Source organism: Sinohyriopsis cumingii, chromosome 5, assembly GCF_028554795.1.
Source record: "Sinohyriopsis cumingii isolate HCF-2022 chromosome 5, ASM2855479v2, whole genome shotgun sequence".
NCBI classification, from domain to species: Eukaryota; Metazoa; Mollusca; class Bivalvia; order Unionida; family Unionidae; genus Sinohyriopsis; species Sinohyriopsis cumingii.
In genome coordinates, this window is record NC_142965.1 from 65,288,895 (window position 1) to 65,305,732 (window position 16,838).

The 16,838-nt window shown below is 36.6% G+C and overlaps 1 protein-coding gene across 3 annotated transcripts in view; it reads right to left on the minus strand.

Annotated features, from left to right (window-relative positions):
* The window catches only part of LOC149799334 (DNA-dependent ATPase/E3 ubiquitin-protein ligase HLTF-like), a 111,141-nt gene that overhangs the window by 15,231 nt on the left and 79,072 nt on the right, over nt 1-16,838 (minus strand). For all 3 annotated transcript variants that reach the window (XM_089958660.1, XM_089958659.1, XM_089958662.1), the window contains 5 exons: nt 14,429-14,608; nt 10,665-10,792; nt 6,878-7,074; nt 5,069-5,197; nt 1,395-1,507 (listed from right to left, as the gene is read on the minus strand). In XM_089958660.1, the coding sequence (XP_089814786.1) occupies nt 1,395-1,507; nt 5,069-5,197; nt 6,878-7,074; nt 10,665-10,792; nt 14,429-14,608 (747 nt within the window). The remainder of the gene's footprint in view (nt 1-1,394; nt 1,508-5,068; nt 5,198-6,877; nt 7,075-10,664; nt 10,793-14,428; nt 14,609-16,838) is intronic.

Sequence of the window (16,838 nt, forward strand, 5' to 3'; positions counted from 1 at the left end):
TCCTTGATAAGAAGCTCACACAAATTTGTGAAACACATTATACATCCACATTACATGTGGTACCACTAATTATGGGATACAGTTCAATCTTTTCCTCTTCAGCAAGCTGCATTTTGCCCTGAACAATAAAAAAATTCACCCAATGTATGAAAGACAAACACAAAATAGAACTGACGGACTGGTTTTATTTTTGATGATTCAATTTAAGTTGGATTATTAATTAATAGCTTTTGTAATATCTGATGCCTTTCAAAAAGAAGCCAACAACAATGGGTAATGGCTGACTATTAACATATCTGAAATGTCCATTCATAACAAGAAATTTGTAACATCTTTATTTATTCGTTTAAAGAAAATGCATATGGGAGAACAGACCACATCTCACCCAGATGACCAAAAAAACACCCCTCCAACAAACAAACAATTATTCACTTTGGAAATGAAATTGTGTATTAGTTCAAAAATTAGAATTTGGTAAAGAGTTTATGAAAATCGGGAGCCACATTGTGACAGCTTTATATACATAACTGTGTTATAATGAGGCATGTTATAGTAGGGTATATATATATATATATATATATATATATATATATATATATATATATATATATATATATATATATATATATATATATATATATGTTTCCTAACCAAGCAATGGTTTCATCCTGCCTAATGCGCATCAAATGACCCTGCCAGGCATACTCTTATGTTGTAATTAAGTAGAAGCAGTCTTTTCTACAATATGGTCAGTGGGATTAATGGGATGTTAATAAAAAAAAATGAGAAAACAAATTATTTATTTATTTGTAGGGGGATTTACCGAAAATGCGTAATCCACATGTTTACGTGAAAGGTGAAATTTAGTGAAAAAAAGCATAATGATTACACCAAACGTGTAATGGTTGGCATGTATGTGAATATATGAATTTGTAAAATTAATTACAAAATACCAATTAAGTACAAAACAGAGTTTCATTAGAATACAAATTTCTCCCTGCACACTATGTTATAGTCTACAATTGATTCACAAAAACCTCAACACATCACTTTAAAGTCCAATGCACAACTTTATCAAAATTCCAATACAAAAACTTCAACACCTTACTTTATCAAAACTCCAACATAAAATATTCAACACAGAACTTTATCAAAACTCCAACAAAAAAAATCTTCAACACATGACTTTATCAAAACTCCAACACAAACTCTTCAATATGTGACTTTGTTAAAACTCCAACACAAACAATTCAACACAAAACTTCAAATGAGATTGTAGTAGTGATAATCCTGAAATCAGCACTGCAGAAAACGTGACTCATCATTTTCACTGGCAGTCTTTACAGCAGCCAAAATTCCTAATGTACCTTAACTGTGAAAGCAGTCAATCTCACCTAAGTGGTAGTTCCAGTATTTTAAGAAATGATGTGAACTGGGAGACAACAATACTTTTGACAGTTGGATCCTCACGTCTTAGCTGCAGCAGGGCATTCATCAAAGCATCCACCTGTTGTGAAATATGTATAGTATATTGACATACTGTCTGATATGTACAAGTGTGACACTAATCAAAAGAAATCAGTTCCATTTATATATATAGCTGACAAGGGTGATATGAACCTTGTTATTAACTTTCCAATATGCATGTATGCATGTATGTGTATGTCAGTGTGTGTGATTTGGATTTTTAATGTAGTTTGACAATTTTTAAGTCGTATCGCTACGATGTCTGCAGTGCAACTGTTCATAGTGATGTCTAGCACTGGGGTATCATGGCGCAGACATGTTGCACAATGTCCCACCCAGTCACATTATCCTGACACCAGGCCAACCAGTCCTAATACTAACCTCCTAATGCTGAGCATCAAGTGAGGCAGCTGTTTGTACCATTTTTTAAAGTCTTTGGTATAACTCGGCCAGGGATCAAACCCATGACCTCCCATATCTGAGGCAGACGCTCTAACCACTAGGCAACCGGAGCGTATGTATGTATGCACGTATTTATGTATGTATGTATGCATACATGCATGAATGTATGCACACATACATTTTGTAATTTGGACCCTTTGAAAAATCAATCAAATGAAATTTACCTATAATGAAAACTGCCATTTATTTACCTGAAATATATGTAGCAGAAACGTTATGAGGGTACTGTTCATTGTTTTTTAATTGTAGTTATGCTATTCTATTTGTATCAGTAAAGACTCGTGTTCAAATTGGAGCTAGGCGTGATGCCAACTTTGCCATGCTGGACAAGCGACATCTACCTCGTTAAGTGCTTGTGAATTTACAACTCTGGAACATTATACATAATTAAGTTCTACCATTTTGGCACCTTTGTGGCATAAATTGTTTTAATTATTCAATTTCCACAGGTTTAGATTTTCGTATATTTCAGCTCAAGTCATGGAAATAAAAGCACACAGACATTTTTCACATATTACAAACATGCAAGTTAGAAAACAGGATAATTGGTGGAAGGATAGAAAAGGTTGTTGTTGAGTTTAATTATAGTGGCATGCGCACACTTGTGCATGTGCCACTTTTTCTGACTGCACCACAGCCTGCTAGTTGTTCCTGGGGAAGGGAATGGTGCCACCTTCCCCAGGCTTTTATGGATTCAAGGAACCCTGATAGTTTGGCCTCAATCTGTGGGTCCATAAAGGTCCCTTACAGTTGAATGGTTGGCTGTCATTTGTGGGAAGGAGAGCTCGGGAATGGTCCTGCTTGCTTTACATCGCTGGTTTCTTGTTGCATTTGCCTGGTGTTTCTTGTGAATTTTTTGGGGAAAATTTCTATGCTGTTTATAGAGGTTCTTAGTAGAAATCATGTATGAAGAGAGGTTTTCAAGGTTATTATAGTATTACTAGTCGAGGTGTTTAGGGTGTGCTTCCTACGTTATGTTATTTATCAGTTTTTAGATATTGCTCTTTATGTTATTTATTTATTAATGTTTTTAGTGATTGTAAGGTACTAGTAAATACTACAACAACATCCAAATTATCAGCTTTCATGTACTTAGTCTCATTCAATTAAGTATTCACCTTACTCCACAATTCACTGGACATACAATGGCTGAAAATCCTGTTATATACATCAAAAGACAAAAAAGAAGTGAAGTCAGATAATCAGCTTCAATTTTTCATGTCTAACAAAACTTATTCATAGATTATAAATCATGACCAAAATATACATCCAAAAATACTGCCAGCTTTTTTGACAGTTTTAACTGTATGATCTAATGATTGCAAATAATACTAATAAATAATGTAGACAAAATGGCATTCGTCACAAAAAAGTTAAACCATCTATAAAAATTGAGACAGATAAGAAGAGATCACCTTTGGAGGTAGTCCTGCCCGTTTGTTTAGGTAAAAACACTGAACTTAATAATACAAACTTTGACATTACCCATAATCAAGGGTGAGGAGGGAGATGAGTGATCACTATGTAAAGCTACATCAAAGGATGTTTTGACAAAAGTTATATTCTTCATGGAAAGTTGTTAATGTTACAGAGGTTAGATAAGTTAGTAAAGTCGGGAGGTTGCCCTTCATGGTCATTTGTTAATGTTACAGAGGTTAGATAAGTTAGTAAAGTCGGGAGGTTGCCCTTCATGGTCAGTTGTTAATGTTACTGAGGTTAGATATGTTAGTAAAGTCAGGAGGTTGCCTTTTATGGGTACTGGTAGTTGTTAATGATACAAAGACTGGATATATTAATAAATATAGGAGTTTGTCCTTTATGAACAGTTGTTAATGACACAGACATCTGCAGCAGAAGGGGGGTGGGGACGACCACAAAAGTGGCGTAGACTTTTGGGGATATGAAAATGGTCAAAAACGAGTTTGTGCAAGATGGTGCGTCTCATGTTTTTTCAACATCCCGGATAGACAGTGACGGTATTTTTGTAAACTCTACAATGAACAACAAATAATCTTACAGACGACAAATGATATCTCTTCAGAATAAAACTGATTGTTGAATATGTCAGTGAAGATGGCCCAACTTGGATTATGAATAGTAACCCATGCTTACATACAAGCCTCGGATTCGCCTTTGGATAGTTAATTAGTCAACATTAAAAAATAGCGTTTTGTTTAAAAGCCCCCCATTTTGCAAAATGGGGCCTTAATGCCACTGCACCCCCCCCCCCAATTCGTTGCCCCCCTGTTCTGCTGAAATGGGCATAGCTGGTCATGGGTATTTTGTCTCAAATTTAACATTGGATTATTTTTTTATGAGGCTGATTTTGTGTCTGTTGGGATAACCCCAAAAGTCAATGCCACATTATTTTGGTCAGTTGTCTCCCTCCTTCTGCTGCAAAAGTATATATGTTAGTCAAGTCAGGAGTTTGTCCTTCATGGAAGGTTGTTAATGACACAGGGATTAGATATGTTAATCAAGTCAGGAGGTTGCCCTTTATAGACAGTTGTTAATAACACAGGTATGAGATATGCAAGTCAAGTCAGGAGGTTGCCATTTATGGACAGTTGTTAATGACACAGGGGTTAGTTATATTAGTAAAATTATGAGGCTGCCCTTTGTGAGCACTGGCCAATTGCATGTGTTAGGTTCTATCTCTATTTTTTCCATGTCCAAAGTTCTATCCATCAAGCCTAACATGAAGTTTGGAGTGTGTGGAAATATAATTCCAATGACCTTTGCATAAAGTTGCAAAAACTTGAGGTTCTAATATCTCTACCTCCTGTAATAGCGGAAGAAATACTCTTACTTCAGTACTAGATTTCCACTGCTCAGTTTGATGTCTAGCATCTTCCTCTTACTTCAGTACTCGATTTCCACTGCCCAGTTTCATTTTGCTGTCTAGCATCTTCCTCTAACATTAGTACTCAATTTCCACTGCTCAGTTTGCTGTCTAGCATCTTCCTCTTACCTTAGGACTCGATTTCCACTGCCCAGTTTGATTTTGCTGTCTAGCATCTTCCTCTAACATTAGTATTCAATTTCCACTGTCCAGTTTGCTGTCTAGCATCTTCCTCTTACCTTAGGACTCGATTTCCACTGCCCAGTTTGATTTTGCTGTAAAGCATCTTCCTCTTACCTTAGTACTCGATTTCCACTGCCCAGTTTGATTTTGCTGTCTAGCATCTTCCTCTGTTCCTTCTGGGGGCATCTCCAACAGTTCCTCAATCTTTATAGCACCTCTGCATAGGGGACATTTGGGTTCAGGCTAAAAAAAGATTTTTGTTCACTGATAAATGTATAAAGACTCTGATGAGCCCATGACAACTGACAGAAATCTTGGTTCAGGATCCATGGGGAAACCTCCAAAATAATAAGGCCCTCTCTTCCCAAAGCACAACAAAATTTGCATGAACTTGATGATGTAAAGTAATGATACATCATGTGTACCAATAAGCTTTCTTCACTTAGAGTGACCACAAATCCTACTGCTTAATTTATTTGTCAGCAGTTCATCAATTACATCAAACTTGTGGCATTTTATTCATGATCATACAGATACCTGAACTGAGTATAACATAGCATTTTCAATTGCTTCAGTGACAGATCTGAAGAGTAGAAAACCAACTTGCATTCTTATTGCAGAAAAATACCATGTAAAAGTGATACCTTGAACAACTGCATACATTTTTGTGAATATTCAATGGAAACAGTGGTACAATTATAGCAGTAAGCAAGCCCCAAACAAAATTATTTTAAATCCAAAAAGTCCAACAAAATGTATCAAGTAGAAATGAAATCGATGACATGAGGGCAAACTTAAAAATTTAAATTTTGACGGACAAATACTAGAGAAAACCAATCAAGACATAATTAACTGAAATATAGGGCAGATGAATCAAAAGACATGGTTAACATTAAATGCCCCATCCATGGTCTGGCAAGCTCCCCCCCTTTTTGAGTTGCATAACTTTATAAACATTTCTCATATGCAATTCAAATTATAAATCAGTTGTTAATGTTTGGGTTTTGATTTTTTTCATAAAATATATTATACCCTGATATTGACACTACTGCAATGACAAGATTACAAATATTAATTAGGGTAAAACCTGTCTGTAAATGATACCCAGTCAACTATAAAACTGTGTCCTTCAAACATATACACAAGTGCTTTCAACTCTCACTGGGTCTTTATCAGAGGCAAAATACAAAAGAGTCATATGAGAAACACAATAGATACAAAAGAAAATGCTGACTCCACAAAATTACATGATTATGGATCAAACAGAAGACTTATTTCAAACTTGTGGATATTGCGCCTTACTGGTTTGAACTCCAATGACACAATGACAATCAAGCAGTTTAAAGCATCTGGGATGTTGCTGTAAAGTTAGCCTGGTTCCCTGCATAAGTTTACTAAGTCTAAGATGAAACTTGGATCCAAATAAAACACATGAACCAATTATCCAGATTTTGTGGCAACGATAAGTTTTCTTTAACTTTTGCTAGTATGCTGTAAAAGTCCGTATTTTAAGGGTAATTTTCGTAAGACTTACGGCAAATCATAAGAGTTGGCAGGTCTATATATATACAGTCTTGCAAAATGTAGGTTCAAGAAAGAAATTTACTTTTAGGTTACAATATAAACTAATCTGTCCAAAATGGTCATGTTTATTTTATGATTTTGTTGAAGCACATAAAACAAGACTGAATGTAAAAATAATAATCATCATCATAACAACAATTATAGCTAATGCATGACATTTGTTCAAAAACAAATAATACTATGCTAAAATGTGTACAGATGTCATCTGTATATAATGGAAAGTTTTGCTTTTCCACATGGGTAGCTGCTGTTGACTGGTTTTACTGTTTTACCAAATCAATTTAAAAACATTATGATGGTTATAAGAAAGACTTTAACCCTTTCCAAAAAATTTCCTACCCTTTCATTCTTGATTACCGCCTCAATGCAGGGTCTGCAATAGACATGAGCACAATGGGTGATGACGGGGGATTTCAGACCATCCAAACAGATTGCACATTCTTCGTCTGAGCCTGAACTCAGCACTGTGATCAGTGTACCAATCAGCTTCTCTTGCAAGTCATGGGTCAGCTGTCCACCAGAACTTTCACAGCTATCTATTAAATGTATAGAGAACTCAGAATGATAACTCGTTCCAACAGCAAACAACATGGACCCTAATCTGCTGGCACATTATGTCCTTTGGGTAATAATATATGCAAAGGCCAATGTCTGTTACATGAATAAATGAGTATTTTCATGTCCAGTATGTATATAGGGTGGGGATCTTAATAGTTTCCAAGTTATGACCTTCGGGTTAAGCCCCTGCGGGTATAAATATACACTAGGGGCATGTCAATTGCACAAACTTATCTTGTCATGGTTATTTGGTGGGAATCTCCAGTTTCTATTTTATGACTTGGGCACCAATTTTCTATAGTTAGGTAAAGACCTTCAGGTATGACCCAGGGTCCCAATCTAATGTGTTGTTACTTGGGTCAATGATTTCTCATTTCTGTCCCCAATCAGATTGAGATGAAACTTGCAGGATAAAATAGGTCCCTCTCCCATTCTTAAATATGTATTTAATTTTATCTACGACTTCTTTCAATAAAGGGTTTTTATCCATTAAAATGCTAATTGATTTTTCCTCCACTGTGGCACCTCTTTTTGTCGATTATAGACACGAGATACTATTACACTGATGACTGAAAAATTTGCATGTTAAATGATGCTTTTGTACACAATATGCATAACAGTTGATGATCGTACCAATAAAACTCGTTTTTAGTGTTGCAATATTGTTTAGAACATGTATACATTTACAAAAAGGATTGCTGACTACCTCTGACACCTATGTTTGTTTTCATTAAAAAGTTTCAAGTATGAAAATTTATGTTTGGCACTGACTTGTGTGGTGAAATCTTTGCAGAGATACCCTCAAAACATATTACATTATCATTACCTCCACAAAAGAGATGCAATTCTTCTTACAACAGTAATAGTTGGATATGTTGCAAAGTATATAATGAAGAATTAAAAAGGAGAAAATTTTATATATGTTTATAAGAGAATGAGAGAAAAAGTAAGTACAATAACTCAGAAGTAGTTTACCATGTCAGACACTTAAACAACATGTATAGCAGTTTTGTTACTGAACCGATATCAGTTCCAATATAATTATCTTCAAGACCACAGTGGGTTTAATTCTGTAAGAACAGAAAAACAGATCAATACAAATGTATTTGTTTCAGTGCACACTTTCCCCTCTCCCATGCATAATTGTATCATCAACATCACTCTGACTTAACCGATTAGAATTAAACATTAGAAAAAGAAATACCAGGTATTTAAGAAGCACCTCTATATTCAGTGGTCAATTTAATCATAAAATGGTGCCAGATATTGTTTTTGTATAAATTTGTGCTATATATATACATTTAATTCTCCCTTTTCTTAACTTTATAACAGGTAACTTAGAAATTAAGGATGATCTATTATGAACATCCAGATATAAAACACAGCTATTTCTCTTTTCAGCATTAAGTTTATATTGCCAAATCGTTGTGCTTCATATAAAACATGATAAAATATCACTGAATTTTACATTTACACAGAAGCAGATGTCCTATAAACATGTGAGCAAAGAACTAAGCCTCAGATAAAAGCAAATCACTTTTAATAATGCAAGAAATGAAATTGGCACAAACATATAAATGCAGAATCCAAGAACATCAGGCAGCTTACTTAGGGATAAAATAGAATTTTGTACCTTAAATTCGTTTGAAAAAATGTAGAAACTATGGTTGACAATACTGTCCAGACCTATAAAGCTTTCAGTTCATATTCATACCCACGTACAGTGGCACTTATGCAACATGCATAAACAGCAAAAGTTTGTATTTTATATATAAAAAACCCAACAGTTTTTGTCATCTAGCAATTAAACAGACCTTACCATATCTGCTTAAGGTCACAGACCAGTAAAATTAAACATCTTAAGGTCATAGACCAGTAAAGTTAAACATCTTAAGGTCACAGACCAGTAAAATTAAACATCTTAAGGTCACAGACCAGTAAAGTTAAACATCTTAAGGTCACAGACCAGTAAAGTTAAACATCTTAAAGTTACAGACCAGTAAAGTTAAACATCTTAAGGTCACAGACCAGTAAAGTTAAACATCTTAAGGTCATAGACCAGTAAAGTTAAACATCTTAAGGTCACAGACCAGTAAAATTAAACATCTTAAGGTCACAGACCAGTAAAGTTAAACATCTTAAGGTCACAGACTAGTAAAGTTAAACATCTTAAAGTTACAGACCAGTAAAGTTAAACATCTTAATGTTACAGACCAGTAAAGTTAAACATCTTAAGGTCACAGACCAGTAAAGTTAAACATCTTAAGGTCATAGACCAGTAAAGTTAAACATCATAAGGTCATAGACCAGTAAAGTTAAACATCTTAAGGTCACAAACCAGTAAAGTTAAACATCTTAAGGTCACAGACCAGTAAAGTTAAACATCTTAAGGTCACAGACCAGTAAAGTTAAACATCTTGAATAAATAAACATGAAGCAGAGGCATGATCTATGCAACTAAAAAATATCTGCACACCTTCCCATTTGTTTGTACTCCCCACCTGCTGTAAAAAAATAAAAAGCATCAAGGATACAAAAGATGCAAAAAAACGTAGTCACTTCAGTCTTCGATTTGACATCAGATTTGTACCATTTTCATCGAGGACCAACTATACACAATAAGAGTAGTGATAAGGTTTTAATGATAGCTGCCACAGTGGCCATATTGGATGTCATAACAGCACCATTTAATTAAAGACAAACTAGATACCACAAGTCTTTTAGTGAAAACTGAAAACTCCTTGCTCATATGACCACCCATTTAGATGGAGCGGCAATAACAAGATTTTCAAGATGGCTGCTGATGTGGCCATACTGGATGTCTGAGCAGCACCATTTGCATTTGGGACCAACCAGACCATAGCATGAACATGAGTGTAAAGTTCATGGCAATCCTCCAAGTAGTTTAGGAAAAGCAGCGATAACAAACCTATGCTATTAGATGGATGGACAACAGACCTTCCACTCCTGTCTATGACAAGTACAGCTAAAAAAATCTATGCTAATTTAACTTCAGGAAGCAGTCACACGATTTACACACTTATATTTTCAAACCCTCCCATTCGTTTGTATCCCCTCTTTTGATCTTAAAAACAAAAGACATCAAGACTACAAAAGACATCAAGCCTACAAAAACAAATGCATAAAACTTAGTAATTTCATTCATCAATTTATAATTTCTAACCTTGCTGTCACCAGGGGTCCAAACACTATCAACTTGTTGGCGTTTAGAAACAAATAGACTGCCTTGGATTTAAGTAATAAATAGACTTGGAATGCATTAAGAAACTGATTCTGCCTTGGACTGTATTACCAAACAGACTCTGCCTTGGATTATAGTAATAAACAGACTCTGCCTTGGATTGTAATAACAAATAGACTGCTTTGGATTGTAGTAATAAAAAGCTGCCTTGGAATGCAGTAACAAACTAACTATGCCTTGGATTGTATTACCAAACAGACTCTGCCCTGGATTGTAGAAATACATAGCCTCTGCCTTGGAATGTATTAACAAAAAGACTCGGCCTTGTATTGTATTTAGTAAATGTTCTGATATCTGTGACTATACCTCGTGTTTCCTTAAGAGCTGTTGTAACCTTGGCAACCAGGAATGGGTGACAACAAAGTTGTCTTAGCCTCATCAAAATGGCAAGGACATCTCCATAGTTATGTAGCAAAGTACCTTGCTTGAAATATCTGTAAATGGAAACAACCTTTATGATTAATGTTAGTGCTATGTAAATACTTGGTTTGACCCAAAATTGGCATTGATTGGTCTCTCTATTGGTCTGACCCAAAATTGGCATTGATTGGTCTCTCTATTGGTCTGACCCAATATTGGCATTGATTGGTCTCTCTATTGGTCTGACCCAATATTGGCATTGATTGGTCTCTATATTGGTCTGACCCAAAATTGGCATTGATTATTGGTCTCCGTATTGGGCTGACCAAAAATGGGCATTCATCATTGGTCTCTCTATTGGGCTAACCCAATACTGGCATTGACTATTGGTCTCTCTATTGGGTTGACCCAAACTTGGCATTGATTGGTCTCTCTATTGGGCTGACCCAAAATTGGCATTGATTATTGGTCTCTCTATTGGTCGATGAATGATCTATTTTAAATTGTCTTTAGGCAATAGTGGAGCAGGTAAGTGCATTTTTCATTGGAATCGTTCAAACTGTAATATGACCATGAAGCTTGGTAGAGATATTTATAATGGTGTATCTCTTTAGGACAAAGCATTAGTCACTTGAAAATCCAAGTTAGCAGCTATTTTTCAAGAGGGCTGCTGATAATTTTAATTTTCACTACTGACTCGAGTAAGTGATTTTATAAATTCTTGTCAGATAGCTATGCCGAGAAAATATATATAGCCTTTGGTCAATGATCAAATCTCACCAATAAATGACTGCATTTTTTTGCTATCGGTTCTGATATTAGAGTCCTATTCTTCCATGACTTCACTGGTATGACACTGTCTGCCTTCTGTGACCCCCCAAAAAGTCTGCATTGCAGAAATAGAATATGAGACCTGGCTACAAGTGTCTTTATAAAACTTTGCAAATGCCCACCAAAGGTGGAAGATGAAAACCTTGAAATCCTTGAGACGTTTGTTATAACAAAGCATGACAGGTCCAAAACAGTTGTAAATGTAAATTATACATTTTACCATTTTGCTTAAATGCAGAAATCAGATTAATTAATCAATCCAGCTCATCCTGCCCTTGTGCAAGATTCAAAATGGGCTGCATACCAGGTAGACATTTTTGGAGTCAGTCAATAGTGCACCAGCCAGAAATCCAACTGGGGATTGTCAAGGGAAGGAGAAACATAGAGGACAGCTTGGACTGCACTTGTCAGGAAGTTTCAAAGAACTGACTATATTTCATGGAACAATGCAAATATTATCACATGGGGGATGGGTAATACTAATCTTTAGTTTGTAATACCTTTACTACTGCACTGTGCTGCCTCTTCCAGGATGCTAGTCCGCAGCCCAAGCTTAAATATTCCCTCCTCCGATTAGTAACTGGAGACCCAGAAGACAAACATGATCCCAGTCTGATTCTAAGTCATATATGAGGCTAACCAGATTTGGGAATATTAGGCTTGGATTGGGAACTAGCACACTAGTGTGTGTGTGATTTGGATTTTAAATGCAGTTCACAGTGAAATCTAGCACTGCGGCATAATGCTGCAGACATGTAGCATCATGTCCCACCCATTCACAATATCCTGACACCAGGCTGATCAGTCCTAACACTAACCTCCTGATGCTGAGTGCCAAGTGAGACAGCTGCTAGTACCATTTTTATAAGTCTTTGGTATGACTAGGCCTGGATTCAAACCCGCAACCTCCTGCATCTTTGGAGACGCTCCAATCTAGGCTACAGGAGCAGTTGACTAGCATACTGGAAAAAGAATGCAATGCTCTAGAAGCGGATAATGCTATTAAAAGATTTGTTATAATCCAAGGACTTGAGTTCCTAATCCACTGATGGTTCAACACGTAAAATCAGATGTCCAAAAAATCTGATCCATTAACGTTCAAAAACTTCCAGTGGAACCAATTTTTATTTCATACAGACATCTGTATCAGCTGCTAGCATTTTTCCGATTCAGTATCACCACAGTGAACTATTTCATGACATCGCATGAAAGCCTCCATCACTACTACCACCACAACAGCAAACATTAGTTATACTGTACATAGGACTGAATCTTTCCAGCAACATTAAAAAGCATGCCAATTGTCATCTATGGGTGAAGATACTGAGGGTGTAACAAATAACTGAAATTACAAAAGTGACCGAAGCATGCAAATTAGGTCACAGTGATCTAGTGTTTGGTACAGATGAGTTACTCTTCCAGAGATGCATCTACATACCAATATTCATTAGTTAAGGCAAAACAGGGCCAGAGATATTGAAGTTAAAAAAAAATATTCAGGGCCAAGAATGAATTTGTTGTTGTTGTTGTTGTTCTAGGGTTAAACGCCATTTTTCAGCACAAGATAGGCTATACATGGCAGCCAGTATAACTGGTGGAGGAAGAACCCTGGAAAACCCAGGGAAGAACCACCGACCCACAAGAAGCTACTGGCAGGCTTTCCCACGTACCCACGCTAGCAGAACCTTGGACTCGAACCCATGCAGACAGAGGTAAGATGCCAGTGATCCGGAACGGTGAGCGCTTTAGACCACTCAGGGCCCCACCAAGAATGAAGAAAGGCACGACTTACAATCATTACAGTATATCCCCTTCCAACTTTGCTGGTAATGTGATAAATATGAAATTAAGAGCCTTTGTGTGCAAAACTGATGAATTATAACATCAGTGTCACCCCACAAAGTTTATCCCAAAAATTCTCAAAATCAAAGCAGGATTTTAATTATTGAAACTGCTTTGATACTGAATAAAATTCAACATGTACAAATGAGAACATGCATAACAGAATAGGATACCCTAATGCAGTACATGGTGCCAAATTACCTAAGATTTATCTTTTTATGCAATAAAAAAGCTGCAGTATTTACTTTCAATAAATGTTGATTCTTTAAAGGTATATAGTAATATTATAATCGGTATGTTGATTTGGAGAGATGCATCTTCTCTCATGTGTATGAGACACTGTCAGATAAAACTCAATGCTAGGCACATTGTGAGATCTACTGACATTGCATGGAAGCTTTAGAGGTAAAGCTTGCCCAATCAACATACTATACTAATAATACATTTACAACAAAACCCTAGGAACCAGTGCAATTTGATCACTAAAAATAAAATTTATTAAAATTATGTGGATTTTAAAAAATCAATCGGATGCAAATAAGTGATTTTTCTATGCACAAATCCTTGCTAAATTGAGTTTGTTTATAAACAGGTTCCACTAAACAAAGGTAATCACTGCCTGATCATCACTTTGTGTGACAATTTATCTTGTTCATGAATAATTTTACATATACAGCCCATCCTCCTAAAACTGCCACTGTTAATTAAAAGCCGTCCCATTATGAACCATTTCATTATCTGCCATTAACAGCTCAGATTCTTCCACCACTAGGCTAGTTGGTTTAATATTCATGAACAAACTTCAATCTCCATTTCTTCATGTAACTTTTATTATTATTTAATGATTTTGAAACAACCTAAAATAATTCAAAACCCACATAACTTTTTTAAACTGTAATAATTTTAACGCAAAAATAACAAAAACAAGATGCAGTATATTTAAACTCACATGTGAAAGATGTACTCAGTAAATTTAAGATAACTTATTTTTTAAACACCTCCTGAAAATACAACAAACAAATAACTGTAAGGCTTACTTGTTCACAATGAGTTTCCCCTCATTCTGCATGGCACTGTAAGCATCCCTCTCTTCTCCGGACAGAGTGATGTGCTCCAGATACACTTTTCTCTCAGGGAGCTCAACCAGTGGTTTGCTGTTAACCTTCTGAGTCTTGGTCCTTCTTAATGCTATATGACTCATCAAGTGCTGGATACGCCTGCACAGCAAACGATGGAAATTCTCTTATTATATGTCAATGATGGTTGCTGGTGGAATGTTAATTAACTTTTATTATTCCAATTGTTATGAACTGCGTTTGCAATTTGACATCTCTGTCCCAACGGACATGGACTAATCCTGTTTGTGAGTAAACTGATATAGAATAAGCCCTCTAGGCTGGGGGAAGACCCAGCTTGGTTGCTATGGATCAACACAGACAAATATAGTCAGAGGTACTAAAAACCAGTCATTGGTAATCAACTAATCATTGAAAGGTAGAATAGGGATATTTAATGACTTTAAATAGGCTGAAGAATCTCTCTACTGCACCCTTAAAAAGAGAAACCACCTCTTTGTATAATCGCACCAGATTGTGGAAGAACATAAGGTACCTAACTAGAGAAGGGAGATCTTGAAATGAATCAGGTATCCACCTTTGAGAGAAAACGACCCCGCCTGTGACTGTAACACCACAACAAGCCTCTGAAAAGAGGTTAAGTCTGGCACCTATTGAAACCAATGGAAGAAGAACACTCAGCAAGAGATGGAACGAGTCCCTAGGGCTATCCACCCGTGTCCTTCTGAAATAGGCCTGTTGCTTTGACTGAGGCTGCATGGCTCTAAAAATCTTCGCAAACAGACCATGTGGTCAGGATGATTTTCTCAGCAGGTTCAATGGGCCTGCAGTACATGTGAAGGACCAGTGTTGCTGGTCTCTGAAATCTGAGATACTGAGAAGTCAAGGAGGGGATAACCCCCTGAGGACAGATTGCTTTCATGGTAGTATCTCTCGGAAGTCAAGGAGGGGATGAGCCCTCTGAGGACACATTGCTTTCATGGGAGTATCTCTTGGCAGTCAAAGAGGGGATGAGCCCCCTGAAGACAGATTGCTTTCATGGGAGCAGCCCTTGGAAGTTTTTTTTTTTTACTATGTTCTAGCAAGACCTTAGATGTGTCCAGAGCAACATCCCCGCAGAAGTGGAGAAGCTCCACTGACTAAGCATGGACAAGGATAACACATGCCAACAAAAACAATGAAAAGCAACTGGCAACAGAGATTCTACCCTCAACTGGTTAATGACACTGCTGAAAAGTGGTCAGCATGCAAGGCTAAGGTTACTATAAACCTAGAATTTTGTCCTAAAGTTTCCAGAGTTTTAAACTGGAGGCAGGCCCAGGTCACCAAGGAAACATCCACTTGAGTCACTTCAATATCCAAAGTGGGAGGTTTAATTTGCCAGAAATGGGTATGAAATCAAAGAGCTTAATGCAGAGACCAAGGGTCACAACACAGTGATGGTGGTGGAGACAGACATCCCCTTATGTTATTGATTAAATTCCTAGCACTTACTAAGTCTATGGGAAAGTACTTATCTGTAATCAAGTCATAAGTAACAAGAGATCTGGTTTGACCTAGAACATTTATCCAAGCTCGAAAGAATTTTATTGTCACCAGAGTTGGAAGGTTTTCCACAAGGAATCTAACTCAGAGTGAAAGGCATATTGACAAAAGCATTTGGATTTTGTAACCTATCTGCTGTACAGTAACCACTCTACTGTCAAATGCATATCAGCCAAAGGATGATTCAAAATCTGTGAAAAACCTTGCCTGTCAAGCAGTTATGACGTGCTATATTCCTCCAACATATAGGCTGAATAACTTCCTATTTCTCCAATGATCTTAGCAGCTGACTCTTGTGCGAGATGCTTATGTATATGAAGCAAGTTACATCACCTGACTGGGAGCACATATAACTCCAGGAAATGAACAAGTAAACTAAATAATTTATACAGGTTCAAGGCCTTTGATGTTTTCCTTTGTCTAGAACAGTGATTATACATGTCTTTACTGACATAAATATTTGCCAGATCTCTGGACTAAGGCTTGTGATTTGGCAAATGTTTATATCAGAAGAAAAGAAAAAAAAAAAAAAAGTCGATCTCTACATTAATAGCAAACATCTTGGAGAATGACTGGCCAGCTGGGTTTAACATAACTTTAAACACATTATCCTTATTCACCAAAGGAAATAGTAACCATAAGCCCTTCCCAAGGACACAGAGAAGCAGCCAAGCTAGGAGGCCCACAGAAGCAGCTAACCTCAGCATGGGAGGGTGAGGAGGATACTGAACCTGTGAACCTTGGATTACAAATCTGCCACCTGAGCTACTACAGCTTGCTCATTCTGGATAAAGATTGTATACAAAGGTATCAATACTCAACAAGT